This window comes from Palaemon carinicauda, chromosome 8 (assembly GCF_036898095.1).
Source record: "Palaemon carinicauda isolate YSFRI2023 chromosome 8, ASM3689809v2, whole genome shotgun sequence".
Classification (NCBI taxonomy): domain Eukaryota; kingdom Metazoa; phylum Arthropoda; class Malacostraca; order Decapoda; family Palaemonidae; genus Palaemon; species Palaemon carinicauda.
The window spans coordinates 82,224,357-82,248,645 of NC_090732.1; the positions used below are offsets into that span (position 1 = coordinate 82,224,357).

A 24,289-nucleotide genomic window follows, 5' to 3' on the forward strand; every position below is an offset into this window, starting at 1 on the left:
CAGAGTTTTCCTTAATTACAGTAGCAGAAGTCGTCAACAGTGCCGGGGGGGGGGGGGGAGTCAGCAAATCCAGGGGATGGGGAGTCAGTATTTGAAGGGTCCATATTTAAGGGTGGGATTTTCAGGTTTTTTGTTGTTTTGTTGGGGTACCTGCTTGAGAATTATAAGAAAGTATCATACGTTGGAAAGGAAATTTGCATTCTCCACTATCGGCACAATGAGAGTATATTTCCCCGATGGTCCACTCCATACCCTACCCGAAGGATAGCATCAAAACAGATATAGAGGCACAGGTGTAAGCTAAACCCGCCTGTTAGGACTGAGACCAAAGTAATATGGAATCATCCTCCCCATATCTGTAATGATGGGCTTCCGGCCAAAAGCCAAGAGTCCCACCTCAAGGATTGGATCCCCCTGGATTCCGATGACCCAACCCTTGAGAGTAGTTCCGCCAAAAAGGTCCAAACCATCTTTGGGATGGCTGAGATCATCCAATACTCTCATATATAGCTTTGAATGCGAATACCTCCCAACCGTGATCCCTTCTCCCATTCATCTAAGCAGGCAGTAATAACGAATGTGGAAATATCCACGCCATTTAAATAAAATAGAAAAAAAAATAGATAAATAAATAAATGAACAAATAAAATAAATAAATATATATATATATATGCATACATCTACATATATATATAACTAAGAAAAATAATAATCATAGAGATAGGACAGCAAGATGAAAGAAAGGAAATTTGATAAAATTAGGAGAAGGTCGAAGTAATATCAAGCAGAAGAAAAAGATGAAAGAGAGAAATTTAGATTCGAACTGGGGGAGCAATTTCCCGAAGTTCGAGAGCCCTCTTGCCCGTCACCAAGATTCAGCACGGGAATGAAATGCCGTGCTGAAGCTCAATGACTTCATCAAGGCATTCTCTCATTAAGAGGGTGTGCTGTGAGGGACCGACAAGAACTATGTCGCCTCCCGAAAACGCTTCCAGATCGCTGTGAGGGAGCGATCTCGACGCTCAGACCCATGACGAGCCACTCTCTTGTCTAGCGGGACGGGAAAACGTAAAACGCCAGTCTCGCGTCAACTGACGGCGAGGATAACACTTTTACCTCGCCTTTCCAATGGCGAGGATGAGCGTACTGGATACAACAACAGAAACGATCGAGGGGACATTAGTTCGCTGATCAAGGTCTGATATCTCCCTTCGCCTTTCGACTTTCCTTCTCCCAGGGGTTGGGGAGCATAGAAGAGGTTGGGGATGGTTCTGGTAACCTTTGAGAGATGGCGCTCATGTATGACCACCTACTGTCATGGCGGCGATTGCCGCGAAGTTGAATTTCTGTCGTGCCGCATCGAAACGCGGGATTTAAGCTATTTATATGTAACTACCAGGGAAGTTACATATTTAAAAATTTTCTTTTATTATCATTTTAATATAATGTTCAGCTTGCCTCCTCAGTACAGACATCATACTACATGTATTGTATTAGTAATAAGAGATTTGGAATTTTAATGAATAAATGGAATAGGCATCATGGTAGTATTTCTAGTAAAAAATATACTTGTAATTAGAGTAAAAACATGCATATTCAAGCTGTATTTTCATGCATTACTTACTGTAATAAGAGTTCCCTGGGTACCTTCTTGTTTATCAAGGCTTCATCATCCGAAAACACTTTTGTCAACTGCAAAGCAAATTTATACATAAAACACAAGGAAAACAACAAATAGCCTAGGTGATAAAATCTAAAAAGAAATATTAAATAATTAATATCCTCAGCATCCAAAAATATGACAAATTTGAAGATAATTTGTATTTTTCCTAACCATACAAACCTTAGCTATTTACATTGGGTTTACCTTTTAGCGCAGCTGAAATGGCGAGCCATTAGAATTTAACGAGGGTGTATTACCCCCGCGCTAGTTAGCAGGGGGGTAGGGGAGTGGTAGCTTGCTATCCCTCCCCCCCCTCACACACAGGTGAATGCTCTTTCACTTAGAGGTAGGACTTGTCTTGGGGGACAGGGCTGGCGGGCAAATATGTGTAAATAGCTAAGGTTTGTATGGTTAGGAAAAATACAAATTATCTTCAAATTTGTCATTTGTTCCGTAACCGAAATACAAACCACGCTATTTACATTGGATGACTTACCCCTTAGGTAGGGTGGAAAGTCCCCAGCCATACTGGCTTTGGCTTTACCCGGGGACTCAGAATCCGAGTGAGTCGCACTCGAGAAAAGGAGTCCCTGCACCTCACAAGTTCCTTGCTCCGCAAGGAACCGTGTGGCCTACATAAGCTCGTGTGTGAAGGAAGAAGTGTCACCCGTCCTAGGCAGATGACCTGGAGTTCCAGAAGGAACTCTGGGTTAGGACGTTCCCAATACCACCTCGTCAGGGTATGGGGGACGCGACAGTATTGACTCAATACTCGGAACACAAGGAAGCATGGTTTACCTGCAGAGGTTCGAGGTCAGCTATGCAGAGACCAGGATGCTGCTTCCCCGTAGAGGGGATGATGAAGAAAGAAGTAAGGGCCAGACATACTTCTTTCGTTCATGCAGACTAAAACCTGATAACAATGCCCTCAACCTTCTCCTACCAGTCCAAAAAGGAGCCTGAGGTTAGACCAGCTGTTGTGTAGCCACCACAGAGCGATAGAAAACGTATCGAAACTCCTGTGGGTCACGCCCTGCAGGAAGCGGGCTGCGAAGGTCATTAGACGCTTCCAGACTCCAGCTTGTAGCACCTGCGTCACAGAGTAGTATTACTCGAAGGCGAGGGACGTTGCTTGCGATGTATCCAACATCGTGCTGTAGGGCGACGTGACGGGGGAGGGTCTGGAGACAGGTCGAGATGAATGTCCTTGAGTCCGACCTGAAGAGGTATACTGGTGACTCTCCCCAGTGTCCTCCTTGTGCTCCCAGATCGGCTGCAACTGAGGACAAACTGCAGCTGTTCCCAAAGCTAAGCCCTCGATTCCTTTACTGGCAAGAAGGAGAAGTTTTTGGGACATCAGATACAGAATGGAGACTCGAAATCTTGAAGAAATTGGACCGAAGGCCCGGGCCCACAAGATTCTGAGTCTAGCCAACAACTCAGGAGCGAACCTGAATGTTGCCTTCCCCCCTTCCTTAGAAAGGGCAGAGTCGTACGAGACCAAGAAGATTGCTTACCCACTGGCCGCGGCCAGAGTGAGCAGGAGACCCAAGACGGAATACAATCAGAGGCCTGTCGTAAAGGGTCTTGAGAAGATCTCTTAAGGGACTAAAAAGTCCGAGCCATGCTCCAAGTTGGAGGTCTCACTCCGACTAGGGCAGGGACATTCGTAGCTTCGCATGAGCGAGGAAAGATCCAGCGGGAAGGAAAAAGTTATTTCTTTAAGCCTGAAGGTCAGGGAAAGGCTGAGCGACAGGCTTCATTGCCGAGAGCGGAAAGGAGTTTCCTCCCGCCGAAAGGCAATAAGATCGTTATTGCTGGAGAAGAGGCCTCAAGGGAAGAGGTATATCTCCCACGGCACCAACCACCGAAGACTCTTCACTTCGCCTGGAAGACCCCTGCGGATGACTATCCCAGGTGACACGACCTCCGTCCCGCGACTGTAGCGGGTTGTCTCTTCTTGAGGAGGAGGCGTAGTGTCTCCAGGCATGAAGCCGAAGCGACGCCCCGGCTCGTGAAAGATGTTGCAGTGTGGTTGCTTGAGTAGTCTGTGCCGTGGGAGAAGCTCTCCCGGGAGTTCCGTCAGGGAAAGCAGAGGGTCCAGAAACCGTTCTGTGCATAGTCCCAGTGGAGCTCTCCCATTGAAAGGTTGACAGACAACCTGGTCTTGTTGAGACCCATTCTCCACAGACAAAAAGGAGGGAAGACGCAGACGTCGAAGTTGTACCACCATCACCGGAATGCATCTTGCCAGAGTCTCGGGGTCTGAGACTGGGGGGAGGAACAGCGGAAGCTTGAGGTTCCAAGCTGTCGCGATCAGGTCCCCCAGACCAGGACTTGCTGGTTACTCAAGGCCAAAGACCCCCAGGTACTCTCTCTCTACGAGGCTCTGCTCGGATAGTCGGAGAGGACATTCCTCTGCCTGGAAAGAGAGAGCCGATGGTGGTATTGAGAGTATCCCAATCATCTCGGTATCTCTACTGCAAGATGTGAAGGTGTGAAAATTCGTCCCCTGCTGGTTAAAACATGCCAGAATCATGAAGTCGACGCGCACGGAGCGATTCGGCAGGAGCTGTAGGATCTGTAGAGGGGCCAGACTACGGCCCCTAAGACTGCCTGAATGATGGAGAGGTATCCTTCAGGTCCTGACCATAGGCCTGGAACGGAACATGCCCCCCCCCCCTTTTTCTTTGACGAGTCCGAAAACAGCATCAAGAATGTGGGGAAAGGACGAGAATATCCACTCCCATCAACAGGTTCCATAGGTCAACACCCATTGCAGGTCTAATAGTTCCGCTGGTCCCATAGGGGCCAGAAAGTCCGGTTAATCGTTGCCTGACACCACCGGAACTTGGACCGCCCCACATGGAACTTATCCTGAGGCGACCGTTCGGAACTATAGATGGGTCAATGAGGAAAGGAGAACTAGGTAACGTTCCAAGGTAGGGCTGAAAGCTCTGCTTGACTGAGAACAGGTACTACGACTCTCCTCAGCCTTGCCACAGTCAACTAAAGGGAAGGCTCGGAGGAGGAGGCAACAGAATCTGGCGCCCCCAGGTGGTCACCCATCCAAGTACCGACCAGAACCGACATTGCTTAACCTCGCTGGACGGACGAGAAGTGGGCTCTCCTCGTGATGTGAACCTACTTCGTGCCCTTTGAGTAAGCCGTTTACCCAATCCTGTACGCGCTGCCATACCCGATGTCGATAGTTTACCTACCCATAAAGGACTTAATGACCAACGCCGACGCCCTTATGGACAGCCACTTCATGACCATCAAAACCTCCATCAACGCCTCCACTCGTGATGAAGAGGACACCTATTCAACTTCAACCGAAGCCGACATGAATGCCATAGGACACACACGCCTATGAATGCCGTAGGACACACTCGCCTATGAATGCCGTAGGACACACTCGCCTATGAATGCCGTAGGACACACTCGCCTACCCCGTGACGAGCCGGAGCGGCAACAAAGCCACCCATCATCCACCACTCGCTCGCGCCTCAACCAACGACTTCTACAGCCACTCACTGCCGCTAATCGGCGCAGTTTTTACTACTACCTCTCCAGATTCAGGGCACCTATTTAACATGTTCAGTATGTCATTTTTAGAGGGGGAGCCATGTACCAACCGTGTGTCACACGATCGTACATAGTTCATTTTGTGCTTGTATCTTCGCTCTCCCCTCGCACTAAAAAGAACCTGAAAAATCGATGTCTGCTTTTCTCCTCTGTAACAGTGTCGATATTGGAACATGAAAATTCTTGTTGCTTTGAGATTTTGTATATAAAGGAGAATGTTCTACAATAAACTCACTCAGTTGCTTTCATCCTGTCTTTGAGTCACAACCTTCTCTCGGCCCGTCACATTGGTGACCCCGTAAGTCGACTCGCTCCTCCTGCCTCCCCACCCCCACCCCCCCACCCCTCTCACCGTTACTATGACGCCGTCAACGCATACCTTCTGCAGCAGTACTCGCCGTCGCCAGCCGCCCGTATAGCAACGCCTTTTCAGCTCTCTCAACAACCGTTGGGGGACCAAAGGGCTTCGCTCACCCTCGGGAAAATGACCAGTATCCCTCGCCTGCAACCTGCCGCAGACGACTCTCCTCGTGAGGTGAACCTACTTCGTGCCCTTATGGACAGCCACTTCATGACCTTCAAAACCTCCATCAACGCCTCCACCCGTGACGAAGAGGACACCTATTCAACTTCATCCGAAGCTGACGTGAATGCCGTAGGACACACACACCTATGAATGCCATAGGACATACACGCCTATGAACGCCGTAGGCCTATGAATGCCGTAGGACACACACGCCTATGAATGCCGTAGGACATACACGCCTATGAACGCCGTAGGCCTATGAATGCCGTAGGACACGCCTATGAATGGCGTAGGACACACACGCCTATGAATGCCGTAGGCCTATGAATGCCGTAGGACACACTCGCCTATGAATGCCGTAAGACACACTCGCCTACCCCGTGACGAGCCGGAGCAGCAATAAAACCACCCATCCACCACTCGCTCGCACCCAAACCAACGACTTCTAAAGCCACTCACTGCCACTAATCGGCGCAGTTTTTACTACTACCTCTCTAGCTTCAGGGCATCTATTTATCATGTACCAACCGTGTGTCACACGATCGTACATAGTTCATTTTGTGCTTGTATCTTCGCTCCTCCCGCCTCCCTCCTTCGTCACATTGGTGACCCCGGAGTGACCCGCTCCTCCTGCCTTCCACCCCCCCCCCACCCCCACGCCTCTCACCAAGGGGGGGAGCCATGTACCAACCGTGTGTCACACGATCGTACATAGTTCATTTTGTGCTTGTATCTTCGCTCCTCCCACCTCCCACCTCTCTCCTTCATCACATTGGTGCCTTCTCTCGGCCCGTCACAATATGGTGTTCTATAGCTAACATACTCTCGAGGACAAGGATTATTAGCATCAAGCTTGCTTTCCTGTAGACATACAATTATGGGGGAATGCTCATGAATTAGGAGCTTAAGTTCTTCATAGTTGGCCCCTAAACTCTGACAATTCCATTGCAAAATGGAGGAGAAAAATGACAAATTCGGAGATAATTTGTATTTTTCCTAACCATACAAACCTTAGCTATTTACATTGGGTATTACTTTCGGCGTAGCTGAAATGACGAGCCATTACATTTTAACGAGGGTTTCCTACCCCGCGCTAGTTAGCAGGGGTAGGGGGAGGGGTAGCTTGCTACCCCTCCCTCCCTCACACACCGGTGAAATGTCTCACTTCACTTAGAGGTAGGACTTGACTTGGGGGACAGGGCTGGCGGATAAATATGTGTAAATAGCTAAGGTTTGTATGGTTAGGAAAAATACAAATTATCTCCGAATTTGTCATTTGTTCCGTAATCGAAATACAAACCACGCTATTTACATTAGGTGACTAACCCCTTAGGAAGAGTGGAAAGTCCCCAGCCATACTGGCTTTGGCTTACCCGGGGACTCAGAATCCGAGTGAGTCGCACTCGAGAAAAGGAGTCCCTGCACCTCACAAGTTTCTTGCTCCGCAAGGAAACATGTGGCCTACATAAGCTTGTGTGTGAAGGAAGAAAGTGTGACCCATCCTAGGCAGTTGACCTGGAGGTCCAGAAGGAACTCTGGGTTAGGACGTTCCCAATACCACCTCGTCACGGTATGGGGGACGCGACAGTATTGACTCAATACTCGGAACACAAGGAAGCATGGTTTACCTGCAGAGGTTTGAGGTCAGCTATGCAGAGACCAGGATGCTGCTTCCCCAGTAGAGGGGACGATGAAGAAAGAAGTAAGGGCCAGACATACTTCTTTCGTTCATGCAGACTAAAACCTGATAACAATGCCCTCAACCTTCTCCTACCTGTCCAAAAAGGAGCCTGAGGTTAGGACCAGCTGTTGTGTAGCCACCACAGAGCGATATAAACGTATCGATACTCCTGTGGGTCACGTCCTGCAGGAAGCGGGCTGCGAAGGTCATTAGACGCTTCCAGACTCCAGCTTCTAGCACCTGCGTCAGAGTAGATCTACTCGAAGGTGAGGGACGTTGCGATGTATCCGACATCATGCTGTAGGGCGACGTGACGGGGAAGGGTCTGGATTCAGGTCGAGATGAATGCCCTTGAGTCCGAGTTGAAGAGGTATACTGGTGACTCTCCCCTGTGTCCTCCCTGTGCTCCCAAACCGGCTTGCACGAGAGGACAGACTGCAGCTGTTCCCAAAGATAACCCCTCAATTCCTTTACTGGCAAGAAGGAGAAGGTCTGGGTCATCTGATACAGAACGGAGACTCGAAATCTTGAAGGAGTCGAACCGGAGGACCGGGACTCCAAGATTCTGAGTCTAGAAAACAACTCAGGAGCGAACCTGAATGTTGCCTTCCCTAATTCTCCTGAAAGGGCGGAGTCGTACGAGACCATGAAGATTGCTTACACCCTGGCCGAGGCCAGAGTGACCAGGAGCACTGTCCCTCAAGACGGAATACGATCAGAGGCCTGACGTAATGGTTCTTGAGAAGATCTCTTAAGGGACTAAAGAGTCCGAACCATGCTCCATGGAGGAGGACTCACTCCGACTGGGGGCCGGGACGTTCGCAGCTTCGCATGAGCGAAGAAAGGTCCAGCGGGAAGGAAAAAATCTATTCCTTTCAGCCTGAAGGCCAGGGAAAGGCTGAGCGATAGGCTTCATTGCCGAGAGCGGAAAAGAGTTTCCTCCCGCCGAAAAGCAATAACTCGGTTTGCTGGAGAAGAGGCCTCAAGGGAAGAGGTATCTCTCCCACGACACCAACCACAGAAGACTCTCCACTTCGCCTGGTAGACCCCTGCGGATGAATATCCCAGGTGACGCGACCTTCGCTCCGCGACTGTAGCGGGTTGTCTCTTCTTGAGGCGGCGGCGTAGTGTCTCCAGGCGTGAAGCCGAAGCAATGCAACGGCTCGTGAAAGATGTTGTAGTGTGGTTGTTTGAGTAGCCTGTGTCGTGGAAGAAGCTCTCCCGGGAGTTCCGTCATGAGAAGCAGAGGGTCCAGAAACCGTTCTGCGTATAGTCACAGCGGAGCTCTCAGGGCCATCGAAAGGTTGACAGACAACCTGGTCTTGTTGAGACCCATTCTCAACAGACAACGATGGTGGGAATACGCAGGCGTCGATGTTGTCCCACCGTCACCGGAAAGCATCTTGCCAAAGAGTCTTGGGGTCTGAGACTGGGGGGAAGAACAGCGGAAGTTTGAAGTTCCAGGCTGTCGTGATCAGATCCCCCAGGCCAGGACTTGCTGGTTACTATAAGCCAAAGACCCCCAGGTACTCTCTATCTGTGAGGCTCTGCTCAGATAGTTGGAGAGAACATTCCTCTGCCCGGAATGTGGAATTGATAGGACCTCGGATCATCTCAGTATCTCTACTGCAAGATGCGAAAGTATGAAAATGCGCCTCCCTGCTGGTTGGAATACGCCAATACCATGAAGATGTCGCGCACGGAGCGACTCGGCAGGGTCTGTAGGATCTGTAGAGGGACCAGACTACGGCCCCTAAGCCTGCCTGAATGATGGGGAGGTACCTTTCAGGTCCTGACCATAGGCCTGAACCAGAAACATGCCCCCCCCCCCCCCCCCCCTTTTCTTTGACGAGTCCGAGAACAGCATCAAATGTGGGGAAAAGACGAGAATATCCACTCCCATGCAAGAGGTTCCATAGGTCAACACCCATTGCCGGTCTAAGCGTTCCGCTGGTCCCATAGGGACTAGAAAGTCCGGTTAATCGTTGCTTGGATACCACCGGAACCTGGGCCGTCTCACAGGGAACCTATCCTGAGGCGACCGTTCGGAACTAGACGGGTCAATGAGGAAAAGAGACCCAGGAAACGTTCCAAGATAGGGCTGAAAGCTCTCCTTGACTGAGAACAGGTACTGCGACTCTCCTCAGCCTTGCCACAGTCAACTGAAGGGAAGGCTCGGAGAAGGAGTCAAAATCATGGCTAGATACTCCAGATGTTGAGGCAGAAGTAGAGAAGGCTCCTAGCAAATTACCATGATCCCTCACTCTTGGTAAAGACCCGGAAGCTTGTCCCGGTGTTGAGGAAGGTCAAACCCGAGCTTACCGGAGTTGACCAGACCTCCAAAAAGCGAAGGAGGCAGAAGCCTGCTCCTGAGCAGCCATGAGGAAAGCAGGGAGAGTTCTCTGGGGAAAAACCTGCGATGCCGCGGCGGGATCGCCACACCGCATCTTAAGCAGGAACATCTGTAGTCTAGGCTGAATTCCAAGAGCTTCCTGGAAGATGGATGGAATGGAACCTGGAAGTACCCGTCCTTCCGATCCAGGGCCTAAGGAGTCCTGCAGCCTCGTTACCAGTCTGATCGACTCTGCTGTTCCACGCTGGACGAAGTTTGTTCGACAAACTTGATCAGAGCTGAGAGGTCGACGAAACTCCCGACTCAGATGCTTTCCCAGAAGAAAGGATCGACCGAAGAAGCCGGGGGGGAAGCCGTCGACGATCTTATGAAGGACCTTCTCCTAAGGCATGGATCCTTCTGCCCAACGGGCAAACCTCTTGCTGACCCCATGGCATAGAGGCTCAGTGACACTGGATTCGCTGACAGTGAAGGAGAGATGGTAAGAGCGAGGCGCGATATCCTTGGCTGATCACGGAGATCGTGCAGGAATCGGTATCGGGAGGCTGTTATCCGGACCAGTAACCTTAGGCATCCCCCCAGCGTGAGACCTACAAGGGGAATTGCCAATCCTAGAGTTTGTGAACTTTGCCGGTCCCTCTAGGATTATACCCCCCCGGGAGAGCCTCCCGTGCTACCTGTCCCTGACAGGAGGAGACTGCTATTGTACATCTTGTCTTAGGTGCCGTAGCCGATTCCGATAACTTAGGCTGACGAGGCTGAATGAAGAGGCGTCAGAGGCCTGCAGGGTCTGGAAGTAAGCGCCTTGGAGGAGTGAAAACGAAATTAGACTTCCTTCGCCCAACAACAGTCCATTTCTATGTCCTTGGGCTCAAAACAAGCTCTTCCCAAGGATGGAAGAGTGTCTGAGCTTGTCGACAATCACGGATGAGACACCCGAGAGGAAGCCCTCGGACACTGCGTCTAGATGCTCCAACATCGAGGTTGCCCGCAAGTTCGAAACTTGGCGACGGAACGCAAAGGTGCTTGAGCCCGAGAGGAGGAAAGTACCCAAGATCTTCCTGGGGCTTCCTAGTACAAAACCTCGGGTCGCAACCGAGGAGGGAAAGGCCTGGTAAGCCCCTTCCACGAGAGGTGAAGAGGAAGGGCTAAACCAGTCACCCCTTGGCCAACGGAGAAATCTCGAAAGGAAAACTCCCTGGCAAGACCCTTCCCGGGAATAACGAAGAGAAAGGACTAACCCAGGTTCTGGAAAGAAGAATGTTGCACAGACCTCCCTGAAGATTCTTCCTGCTCTAGCACGAGCCATGCTCGCGTTTACGGGGTGGAGACCGTGTTCTGGAAATACGCGCTCCAGAAGACTCGCCAGGCTGGCCGTGTTGCGAAACCCCGACAGGAATCGCGGTAGTAATTGCCCTAGCGCTCGCGCGATGATAAATAAATGGTTCGCGCGTGGGCGAACGTGGAAGCGCCTGTGCGCGGGCACGCAAGAGCGCAGACGAAAGTGCGCGAGGGAGCGCAGAAGGAGGGCGGGCGTGGTTGGAAGGGCGAGAGGTGACGGTCGGAATCCGACAGTTCACAGGCGAGCAATGACACGTAGGCAAGCGATGGCTTACTGCAGGAATCGAGCTGGCGCTCGCGCGATGGAACGCCGTCGGTTCGCGCGATGGAACGCCGTCGGTTCGCGCGATGGAACGCCGTCGGTTCGCGCGATGGAACGCCGTCGGTTCGCGCGATGGAACGCCGTCGGTTCGCGCGATGGAACGCCGTCGGTTCGCGCGATGGAACGCCGTCGGTTCGCGCGATGGAACGCCGTCGGTTCGCGCGATGGAACGCCGTCGGTTCGCGCGATGGAACGCCGTCGGTTCGCGCGATGGAACGCCGTCGGTTCGCGCGATGGAACGCCGTCGGTTCGCGCGATGGAACGACGTCGGTTCGCGCGCGGGTAAACATTGGAGCACATGTGCGCGGGCACGTGGGCGTGCGGTCGCGCAGGCACGTGGTCGGGCAGGCGCGCGGGCAAGCGCAGGCAATCGGAAAACCGATGCCGCGTAGGCGGGCGACGGCCCGTATGCGAGTGAAGGCGCGTTGGCAAGCGACGGCGTGTTGGCGAGCGGTGGTGCGTTAACAAAACGCTAGCGCGCAGACGAAGAATCGCACGGGCGCGTAGCAGATCGCTGACGCGTAAGAGACTAGGGATGGTTAGCGCGCATCGCACTAATCAGAAGGCGCGCAGGTGCATCAGGAAGGTGAGCGCTGATGCTAGCTGTCAATCAGGCGATCCTGGACGGTCAGGAAAAAACCGTTGGCACCCACTGGTGCGTGGCAGGAAAGGGCGTGCAGATGTGCGCTGGCGATTGAAGAAAGCTGGCGCACAGAAGGACAGAAGTAAAGGTGAGCGCTGGCGAGCAGGAGGAAGATCTACGGCAAGACTCAGCTACCGGAGATCGTGGTCCACAGCGGGCGAGCGCTAGATCGCTACTGATGGTGTCCAGGGGACCTGTAACGTGTGGAAGATCGATAGCGAGCAGGAAATCGATGGCGTGTTGGTGAACGCCAACGCGTAGGCAAGCGATGGCGCGTTGGCACATGGTGGTGCTTGCGCGCAGGCGAAAGATCACGCGGGCGGTCAGGAGATCGCGGATGTTCATGGGATCGCCGACGCGCTGGGGATCGTTGACGCGCAGGAGATCGCTGACGAGCAGGCGAACGTTGACGCGTCTGTGGTCGCTGGCGAGCAGAAGGGCGACGCGTGGAATCCTGTGCGTACAGTAGCTTAGAAGCACGCGAAGGCGACCGCGAGCGTTGCTGCGCTGGAGCAGGCTGACGAGCCGGATCGCGAGGGCGAGGAGAAGAAGAGTCCTTGTCCAAGACCTGAACCGAAGTTCTAGGTCGCGCGGGCGAACGTGGGCGCACAGGGCGCGTATCAGGAACTGGAAGCGCAGGTGCGCTCTGACGGGCAGGAGATCTAGAGCGCTCAGGAGACCGATGGCGCGCAGGGCGCACAACAGGAACAGCAGGATGTTCGGAGTCCTCAGGAGAGCGCTGGCGAGCAGTGGAGCGATGATCATCAAGAGAGCGCTGACGAACAGGAGAGCGCCTGTGCGCTAACACTGCAGAAGGGCGCGCAGGGGATCCCTGACACGCAAGGGAAGCACCCCCATGGGAGGCAACCCTTTGCCCCGAAGGGACCGTTGCCCGTCGGATGACGAGGTCAGACTGCTGTCCATCTGCACCAGGGGCGGAAGGTCAGGAAGGCGTTGGAGATCGATCCCCGGAGAGATCTAAGGAGGTAGGAGCTGCAGGCTGCATAAGGAGAAGATTCAAAAGGGCGCCTCTTAGCACCCTTATAGGGAGACGGGAGGCCCTAACGACGTAGCGGACGGTGAGCCTTACGGCGAAGGAGGCCAACAGCAACAACAGCAGAAGAGTCCTCCGAAGAGGAGTCTCTATGAGTGTACTCCCTCGCGAACGAAAGAGAAACACTTCGTAGAAGAGACGGGTCAGCCAGTGACCTAAAAAGAGCAATCCTCCGAAGAGGGGCTCCTGCAGTTGCCCAGCCCCTTGAGCGTAACTGCAGGTGCGACCGCTCAGCACCAAGAGCATAGTCACACGAAATAAAGGCAAGAGGAGAATCCCCCAAAGGGGAAAAAACTCAAGCCTGGACAGGAAAACTTCCCTCGTATGGAAAGTTACCCACCCAAGGAGGCGAGCCTCCTGAGTGTTCTAAAATGAACTGGAGAGCTGTCAATCGTCACGGGAGTACTTCCAGGAGAAGGAGACACGCCCCTGACGAAGATCTATAGGGGAGGCAGCAACAGCCGAATCCCCAGGCCTCAACAAGACAGCTCACTCCGTTGTCACATTACAGAAATGAACTAGATCGGTAACTGTGAAAAATAAAAACAAAAATCATTAGTTAACATTCATTCCCCCGGGAAGGCTCCGAAGAGGAATCCCGAGGGAAAAGAACACAAGAATTACACAACAGGCACGTGCCCTCACAACCACTTACACTCACGGAAGGAGAGCTGTAACCAACACAGAATTATAACAATTATAATTATGTAACAATGTAATTATCTAATTTAAAAATGAATGAACACTAAATAAAGAACGAAAACCCCGAAAGGAATCGTTCTACAAAAGCTGAAAAATCAACAAATACAATTAGATTCATAAACTAATTGGGACAAAACGTACGGCGTAGCAACCCCACCCACACAGGAAGGAAGCTACTCAGACGTAGTAAAGGTAACGTAGTAAAGGGTGAACGACCTCAAAGAGAGAGAGAGAAAGACCATAGTCAAACTCGATCGCGACCCATAAAATTACACCGTGGTGGCCTAACTGCCGAGGGCTCCACGGAGATATCGTACACTACACACACAAGCACAAACTCTGAAAAGGAAACTTACTGATTTCTATACTCAAATATATACATAAACACGAAAAAATGTTTACATATATATTGAGTAAAAGAAAAGTAATTGATTAAGTAAAGACAAAACAAATAATGGCTGCCAAGCGAGGACGAAGACAGGAACGTCTGTCCATTGTCCGAGCCAAAAGTGAAGTGAGACATTTCACCGGTGTGTGAGGGAGGGAGGGGTAGCAAGCTACCCCTCCCCCTACCCCTGCTAACTAGCGCGGGGTAGGAAACCCTTGTTAAAATCTAATGGTTCGTCATTACAGCTACGCCGAAAGTAATACCCAATGTAAATAGCGTGGTTTGTATTTCGGTTACGGAACAACTATGGATTATTTCTGGAAGACATCTTGGATTAGGTCTTCCCATTAGCAGTTTTTAATCTAACATTATTTCCTGTAGGTTTCTTTAGAGATGGTCTTCATATGTTGGGTTTTACATTTGTCTTTTTCTTTCTGTCCTTTTGATCTATTTGTTAAGGCGGATGGTGGACCTCTACTTGAATTTCTGATTTATTCAAGTTATCTTCCGGTTCATTAGAAACATCAACAGACAAAGCATCAAATCTATTTGATGTCATAATTTAAATGTTTCAAATGGAGGGGGTGAGAGATGGAAGTCTCTCTCTTTTGCATTTAATAGATGGCGAGATTCTTATTTTTCCACCTTTCCCACCATATGTGCATCAGGTAAGTTGGTTTACAGTGGAACTTCCATCAAATAAGGTAAGGACATGGCCTGAGAGAGGTTTGTACTAGTTTTCGTAATGGGGGACGAAGGCTGTACAAAGATGGGCAATTCCCTAGTGTTAATACAACGTGGTAGAGCCTCAGGAGGTAATATGCTTACCTTGTCATTCAGCCTTTTATCAGATGGTATATTTCTTTTTCTAGAGCTATTGGCAGTATTAGGTGGGTTTGATTTTAATGCCTTAGCATAGGTATTTGATTTATTTAACAGTCTTCTGGCATGTCCCACAATAATATGCTCTAAATTACATTTGTTGAGGGCAGCTTCTTCCAACTTATATACAGCTCGAAGCTCTTGTCTGTGGATTTATGATTCAAGTTGCAATTTAAACACCTGCCTCCAAGTGCACATTCTTCATGGTAAGATTTAGAGCAAATACCAAACATTTTCTCATTTTGGCAAACTTTAGACAGGTGTCCAAATTTAAAACTATTAAAACATTGCAGTGGCTTTTGCTAGAATGGTCATACTTTAATCATTTCATTTTCAATAATATGGAAAGGTACATCAGCATCCTGGAAAGTAAGGATAATCTTTGATGTACCTGGGACTTTGTGTACTTTCCATAAATTTAGTGGACACATGGTCAAAACCTCCTCTGTAAATTCATGCAGATCTCTGTTAAAAACTACTCCCATTACATAGCTACAATTCAGGTGGGGTTTGACATCTAACTTAATATCATCATTTGTTGTTTATAGGTTGGACAGTATTACAGATTGTGTGCTCGATTTGGCGTTGACAAGGTAACTATTTCTTCCAAAATGAGATATATCTCCCAGTGCAATACTTCCTACTTTTTTTTTTAATTATTTGCATATTTTGAAATAATTCCCTGTAACCCCCTTTGATTCAGCTAAAAGCCACACTGGTGGTTTTGGCTTTCTCTGGGAAGGGGTAACTAAATCAGCATCTTTTTCCAACCAGTCAGCAGGCCTATATACATCCAAATCCTTTGGTACATTATCGCAGAGAGCAGCCATGACATTCAAGTCATTAATCTTAATATTATTTATGTTACTTATTGCATTAAATGCTTCTTCATAACTACTGTAAGATATCCATGAATCCCATTTTCCACCTTCAAGTTTCATCCTTATTTCTTTTATACATCCATAGCACTCAAATACTTTATATAGATTATCATAGTTTGTCTCTCTTGGAATTTGGGTAACATGAAGGATTCAAAGTTTCCTCGTGTTACCCAAACTACTGGATTTTGGAATATCAGTGGAATGGTCCTTTCCAGTTCCAAGGTCATCAGCAGAATTTTCCCTAATCAAATTAGCAGAGGTCATCAACCGTGCCAGGGAAGAGTCAGCGTATCCAAGTGTTTGAAGGGTCCATAGTTAAGGGTGGGATTTTCTTTATGGCTTTTGATGGTTGTTTTGTTGGTTTACCTGGTAGAGAATTTTAAGAGAGTATCATACATTGGAAAGGATACTTGCATTCTCCACTATTGGCACAATGAGAGTGTACAGTACTATCCTATTCAAAGGATAGCACCAAAATGGATATAGAGGCACAGGTGTAAGCTAAACCCACCTGTTAGGACTGAGACCAATCAGCTGGGAGTACAGAGTGACGTAACAAGTCACGCTACGCTGGAAGGCCTATCCCATTGGCCAGGGGGGAGGGGGGGGAGGTCGACCAGAGTTTAAAAATAAAAAAAAAACTTTGATCGCGGGAACCTAGGGGTTCTGAATTTATTTTGTGAATTCCTTTCTCATGACCCTAAGGGATCATGAATCTATTTCGCTCCACCCTAGGGGATGGTTGTGACGAGAACCCACAGGAACTCTGTCGGTGATTCCTGATGGAATCTTCAGGAATCATTTCGTGTGAACCCACCGGGGTTCACAAGACCAGAAGCCTGATCCGAACCCAAATGAACTATGTCATAGTTACCTGTAGGGAGACTGATACCCCTAGGCAGCAGGCATCCCTCAGGGTTTAGGAACCTCGGCAGGTTTCTCAACCTTCTTGCCAGTGAGAGGCTTCCTGGCAAGCAAGGGTGGCACAGGTCTACCCTTAAGGATAGGGTGTGGGCAACTGCTGTCCTTAGAAAACAGGAAGTGGGCTGAACGAGCCTGAGGGTTTAACATAGAGTTGGTGTCACGCACCAAAGACTCTCTGTCATAAGAATAAAACTCTTGATGATGATGGTCGCTTAAGAATAGGCTCTCGCTCCCCCCTTGGAGGAGAACCATAAGTGTAAGGGGGACCGCCGATGCCCAGAGGCGATCTTCTCTCGAGAATGAGACTCGTTCCCCCGAAGGGGAAACCTGCTTCGAAGAAAGCTTTGCCACTGGCCCTGTGGATCTGCAAACTCCTCGACATCAGAAACAGATTCCAGGCCTGACCGACGGGCTGCAGCGCCTGCAACAACCCGCAGCTTTAACACAAAAGCTGAACATAAGTTTTCCCTCGCGAATGAGAGGAGAGTTCTCCCAAAGGAGAACATTGCCTAAGACCAGCTTTCTCCCAGCTCTTTGGGAAAAAAACATAGGCATAATAATCTCGCTCGCGAATGACAGAAAAGTCCTCCCGAAGGAGGACATCGCCTAAGACAAGCTTTCTCCCAGCTCTATGGGAAAAAAGCGTAGGCGTAACGATCTCTCTCACGAACGAGAGAGAAGTTCCTCCCAAAGGAGGAACAAGCCTTGGACTTGCTTTTCCCCAGCTAAGGGGAAGAAGCACAGTCTTCAGGGACGAGATAGCAGAATTAGATCTCGTCGAGCTGTCAGCCATTCTTCCCGAAAGAGGGAAGGTTGCTGAACGGCTGAAGTAGGGAAGCTCTCCCTCGGAAGGGGGAGGGCATCCCAACTCCGGGGAAGGTTAACACTACCTCGTAAAGGAAGGTTCTCCAACCCCTGAAGGTGAACCTCCAGGCAGCACTCTATGCTTCCCATCAACAATCCTTGTTCAAGTTGAAGGTCGGCAACAAGTACTACCTCGTAAGGTGGGCAGCTCACGAGCTGCCACAGGAAGTGCAGGACATTGATCGGAGCGGCCAAAGCCATCGGCCTTATTTTCTACGTCGCCGCTATCTGTTAGAAAAGGAAATAAAAGTTGTGATGAATTACAATCCATAACTCCGCTACATACCGAACTATTTGGGGAATAAGTCTCCTTCCTTTTAAGAGAATTCCTTGAAAAGGGAGAGGAACTGTTATAAACTTCAACTCAAGTACTGAAACAAACGCACGGGAGTGTTGAGGAACTGACAGTCACCCACGCAGGGGAGGGCGGCAAGATAGGGGCGTAGTAGTATTATCACAATGACAACTCTCTAATGGCGGAGACCACAGGATACATTAAAGTTACAAGTATTTTACAACACGAGTATTTTTCCATATATACTTAAATACACACATATATATGTATAGTATAAGATAAAAACACACACAAAAGAAAAACTAAACATGATATTTTCATTATAAAATAAATTTTTAAACATACTTACCCGGTAGTTATATATATAATTATACGTCCCTGACGTCCAGCAGAAATTTCAAAACTCGTGGCAATCGCAGACTGGGTAGCCAGGTGTACCACCTGCGTGCCCCTAGCGAGGTACCTGGAACCATTCCATGATTCATCAGATCTTCCATGCCTCTAGTCTCTAGAGGGGAGGAGGGTGGGACTTTAATTATATATAACTACCGGGTAATTACAGTATGTTAAAAATGGAGTTTTTATGATAAAACAAAGTTTTATGAATACTTACCTGGCAGTTACATATATATAGCTAAGTCTCTGACTTTCGGCAGAATTTATTTGAAAATCGCGGCAACCGCCTTGTGGTGGTTGTGTGGTTAGGTGGTTAACAACCCTTACAGGGTGGTACCTGGAATCATTCCCGTTTTCTGTTCTTCAGATTATCTTTGCCCGACCTGTCTCCTGAGGGGAGGTGGATGGGCTTTAAAATATATATATATATATATATATATATATATATATATATATAACTGCCAGGTAAGTATTCATAAAACTTTGTTTTATCATAAAAACTCCATTTTTATGAATAGTACTTACCTGGCAGTTATATATATATATACAGTATAGTTGATTCACACATTTGGAGGAGGGAAACAGACAGTAAACATCGTTGGGGAAACAACAAAAGAGTTGTAGGAGAAAAAACACCTTGATTCCTTACCTGCTAAGGTAGCTGACTTCAAAGGCTACTGCCTCTAGAGTCGCTTTCCCTTAAGAGTGTTCAGCCAGGAGTAGACCTGCTATGCTGCGAACAACTCAATCGAGTCTGTCAAAGGGGTAAGACCAACAACTTGACTAGACTTCAGAAACTACCTTCGCCCCATATAATAAAAACCTGCAACCTTACTAAAACTAACCACCTAACCTTGCAGAAATAGATATAAGCTATCTATCTGGACTGAGGGAACCGTACCATAAGACGAGGTCCTCAGACAACCACAAAAAACACAAACCTTCATACATGTATACAAACTAAGGCTGAGTGGGGGTAGTAACTCCTTTGCCTAATACAGAAGCCGCAGCTACGTATGGGCCCAAGGTATAACACTTGTCATAGTCTACTCTCACCTCTCTGAGGTAATGAGAAGCAAAGACAGAGTTGCTCCTCCAGAATGTTGCGTCCATGATTTGCCTAACTGACACATTTTTCTGATATGCCAGTGAGGTGGCAATGGCTCTCACTTCGTGAACCCGTACTTTCAACAGGGCGAAGCGTTCTTCCTCACATACGAGGTGGGCTTCCCTAATAGTTTCCCTCAGGAAAAAGGACAAAGCGTTCTTTGACAGGGGTTTTTGAGGATCCTTCACAGAACACCATAACGAGTTGGATGCACCCCTCACGTTCTTAGTGTGGGCCAAATAAGTCTTGAGAGCCCTAACTGGGCAGAGGAGTCTTTCCTGCTCCTGACCCACTAGGTTCGTGAGGTTAGGGACCTCAAAGGTCCTAAGCCAGGCTTTCGAAGGGTTCTCGTTCTTGGCGAGAAAGTCGAACCTTAAGGCACAAACCGCTCCATTTTCATTGAAGCCTACACGCTTCTCAATTGCCTGGACCTCGCTGACCCTTTTGGCAGTCGCTAGAGTCATAAGGAAGAGGGTTTTCTTTGTTACATCTCGAAGAGAGGCTTGCGAGATAGGTTAAAATTTCTTGGAGCACAGAAACTTAAAACACCACATCCAGGTTCCAAGATGGGGGTCTTAATTGTACCTGTTTCGTCGTCTCAAAGGACCTAATGAGGTCCTGCAAATCCTTATCTTGAGACAACTCTAGGCCTCTATGCCTAAAGACAGTTGAGAGCATACTCCTGTATCCTTTGATGGTAGATACAGCCAGCTTAGCATCCTGCCTGAGGTACAAAAGAAAGTCTGCAATCTGGCTCAGAGAGGTAGTGGTCGAGGAAACCTTCTGCCGCCTGCACCAAGCTCTAAAGGTCTCCCACTTAGACTGGTAGACTCTTTGTGACGAGATCCTCCTTGGTCTGGCAATAGCTTTCGCCGTTTGTGCCGAAAAACCTCGAGATCTAACGAGCTTCTCGACATTCTGAAGGCAGTCAGATTGAGAACGAGGGGGTTTTGATGATATCTCTCAAAGTGGGACTGTCCGAGAAGATCTGGACTTGCCGGAGTCTTCTTGGGAAGTCCATCAGCATGCCCACCACTTCGGTGAACCATTCCCTTGCAGGCCAGAATGGAGCCACTAGGATCATTCGTCCCGAATCGAGGAGAGCGAATTTCCTGATGACCAGATTTATGATCTTGAACGGGGGAAACGCATACATGTCCATCCCCGTCCAATCCATCAAGAAGGCGTCCACTGCTACCGCTTCCTCATCCGAGACTAGGGAGCAGTAGTTGGGGATCCTCTTGTTCAAGTTGGAGGCGATAAGGTCTATTACAGGTCTGCCCCACAACTTCCAGAGGCTCTGACAGACATGCGGGTTGAGAGTCCACTCTGTTGGAAGAACTTGTCCCTTCCTGCTGAGCATGTCTGCCTTGATGTTTCTCTGCCCTTGAACAAACCTCGTCAACAGCTGAGTCTTGTTCTCGCTCGCCCAAAGGAGAAGCTCTCTCGCTGTTCTGAACAGAGAGAGGGAGTGAGTTCCCCCTTGTTTCCTGATGTACGCGAGAGCTGTGATGTTGTCTGAATTGATCTCCACAGTCTTCCCTGACACCGAGGTTTTGAAGGCCTTTAGCACTAACAAAATGGCCATCAACTCCTCCTTGTTGATATGCCAACTGACCTGACTTCCTTCCCAAACGCCTGAGACCTCCTTGTTCCCTAGTGTTGCTACCCAGCCTGACTTGGACGCGTCTGAGAATAACACTAGGTCGGGGTTCTTCTTGTACAAGGAGATCCCTTCCCCTAACAGAGCTGGGTCCAGCCACCACATCAAAAGATCCTTGATCTCTGTCGGAATGGGAAAAGAAAAGAAGTCCTCCTGGGTCTTTCTGTTCCATACCTTTGCGAGGAAGTGTTGCAGAGGCCTTAGGTGCAGTCTTCCCAACGAGAAAAACTGCTCTTGGGAGGATAGAGTTCCCAGCAGACTCATCCACTCCTTCACTGAGCATTCCTGTTTCTTTAAAAATTCTTTGACTTTCTCTAGGCACCTGGTCTGCCTTTCCTGGGAGGGAGAAGCCCGAAAAAGAACTGAATTCAGAACTATCCCCAAATAGAGAATAGTCTGATTCGGTTCGGTCTAAGACTTCTCCTTGTTGATGATGAGTCCCAGGTCCAGAGTCATCGTATACGTCTTCTGTAGGTCCTCCAGACATTTTTCTTTCGACTGTGATCGGATCAGCCAGTCGTCCAGATAGAAGGATACCCTTATCCCCCCCTGATGTAACCAGCCTGCCACGTTCACCATTAGCCTGGTGAAAACTTGAGGAGCCGTGCTGAGACCGAAGCAAAGTGCCCTGAATCACAAATCTCAGATATTTCCTTGAAGTCGGATGAATGGGGACGTGATAATAAGCGTCCTGCAGGTCGAGAGATACCATCCAGTCGCCTGGACGAACTGCTGCCAGCACGGACTGAGTCATCTCCATGGAGAACTTTGTTTTCTCCACGAAGGCGTTCAGAGAGCTGACATCTAGGACTGGTCTCCATCCACCCGAGTTCTTGGGAACCAGAAATAGGCGATTGTAAAAGCCTGGGGAGGTAAGTAAGGTCCCAGACTGGCTCTATTGCTCCCTTGACCAACATATGGTCGACTAGCTCCAGAAGAGCCTCTTGTTTCCCCGCGTCAGCGTACCGAGCCACTAAGGCTAGGGGAGTGTCTGAGAGAGGAGGCTTCTTTAAAAAGGGGATCTTGTAACCTTCTTTGATGATCGAGAGGGACCAGGTGTCCGCCCCTCTCCTCTTCCAAGACTGCCAAAAACGAGACAGTCTTGTCCCTACTGTTGTCTGGAGGACTTCCATCTCGTTTTTTGGATCGGGGCCTAAACGCACCTCTGCTGGTCCTTGGCCCTGACTTCTGTCTTCTCCCCCTGAAATTCGCTCTCAAGGAAGCCCTACTCCGAAAGGGCTGCTGGAACTTCTTCTCTTCCTTCTTCAGAGGAGCAGGAGCAACAGGCAAAGGCTTTCTGGCAGACCGAGATAAAAGGTCCTGAGTAGCCTTCTGTGCCGGAGAAAGGGAGATATCTCTGACCAGAGCTTCGGGAAAGAGATGGTGTGACAGAGGGGCATAAAGCAGCTCCGACTTCTAGGCAACAGTCACCGATCTAGAGGTGAAGGAACACAATAGGGACCTCTTCTTTAAGACCCCTGCTGAGAAAAGGGAAGCCAATTCATTCGCCCCATCCCTTAGAGCTTTGTCCATGCAGGACATGATACTCGTCAGGTCCTTGGTGCCTTCCAAGAGTACAGTCTTCCTGGCCAGAGTCCCGAGAGACCAGTCCAGGAAGCTAAAAACCTTGAAAACCCTGAAAATTCCCTTGACGAGGTGATCAAGTTCCGACATGGACCACATCACCTTGGCAGAGTTCAGTGCATGTCTTCTTGCCAAGTCCACAAGAGCAGAGAAGTCACCTAGGGAGGAGGCAGGCACTCATAGACCCAAAGGTTCCCCTGTCTCATACCACATACCGGCCTTGGAAGCGAGCCGAGATGGTGGGAAAGAAAAGGTGGTCTTGACAGCTTGCCTCCGTTCCTTCATCCAATCACCCACCTTAGCAAGTGCTTTCCTGGCCGAAATTGAAAGTTTCATTTTGATGAAGGCCGAATGCTTCGTAGCCTTCTTCCTGGTGAATTGAGACTGAGGAGAACGAGGTGCTGAAGGTTGAAATTCCTCCCCATAAAGTTCTAAAAGAGAGCGAGATAGAATCTTATAATCACTAGCAGAGTCGGTAGGTTTTTCTTCCTCTTCCGATATATCATCAAGGTCCTGATCAAGGTCAACATCTTTGAGAAGTGGGCTGCAAGCAGCCTGGCACCGAGAGCTGTTTGCGTCCTGGCGCCGAGCGCTGCTATCGTCCTGTCAGCGAGAAGAGGTATTGTCCTGATGACGAGAAGCGGTATCGTCCTGATAATGCAGGCTGCATTCGTCTTGCTTCCTAAAGAGGGAGGCGGAATCGTCATGGAACTTCGAGCGAGAAGCGGAATCGTCCTGGCACCGAGAGCGAGAGGAAGTAACGTCCTGGCGTCGCGCTGATGAAGAGGGTGTGCGTTGTCGTACAGCCGACGAAGTGCGCAGAGGTTTCTTTGGAGAGATACTTCGTTCCCTCTTAGAAGACGATCTCTTAACAGGCAAAGAGACATTCTTATGTCTGACGGACTATGAAGGAGGGCAGCTGAAAGCTTGCACTAGCGATGAAAGCTGTTCCTGCATAACAGCCATGAAAGCTTTAGCAACTTCTGCTGGTTCTCGCAGTTCCGGAGTAGGCAGCTGTTTGGGAGCGCTGGCAGTAGAAGCAGGAAGTTTATCAGGTTTAACTGGGCTAAGGAATCTCTGTTTCGTCCTCTTAACAGGAACAACAACGAAGTCGTCCTCCGAAGGATCAGGTTCTTGGCTACTCGAACCAGGAGAGGGAGAGCGAGACTGCACGTCCCGGTCCCACCTTCTCTTCGTCGGTCTTGATTCGTATCGCTATTTGCGTCTGGGAGAAGGATCAAGTGAAGACACTTAACGTATCCGACACCCTTTTCTACGGCGGTCAAGAGCAGCCTGGGAGGTCACAACAGGACTGTCTGAGGCGACGACTGACCGAGGATAAGCACCTCTCGCCCCCTTTCGGCTTTCGACGTACCTTCTCCCTTGGTCCTGGGAGCTTGGTAGAGGTCTAGACCTACGGGTATGACAGAT

General features: G+C 49.5%; 1 protein-coding gene across 2 annotated transcripts in view; it reads right to left on the bottom strand.

Annotated features, from left to right (window-relative positions):
* LOC137645777 (F-box/LRR-repeat protein 20) overlaps positions 1 to 24,289 on the bottom strand; it is a 325,431-nt gene that overhangs the window by 285,768 nt on the left and 15,374 nt on the right. For both annotated transcript variants that reach the window (XM_068378688.1, XM_068378689.1), the window contains exon 2: positions 1,625 to 1,692. In XM_068378688.1, coding sequence (XP_068234789.1) covers positions 1,625 to 1,692 — 68 coding nt within the window. The remainder of the gene's footprint in view (positions 1 to 1,624; positions 1,693 to 24,289) is intronic.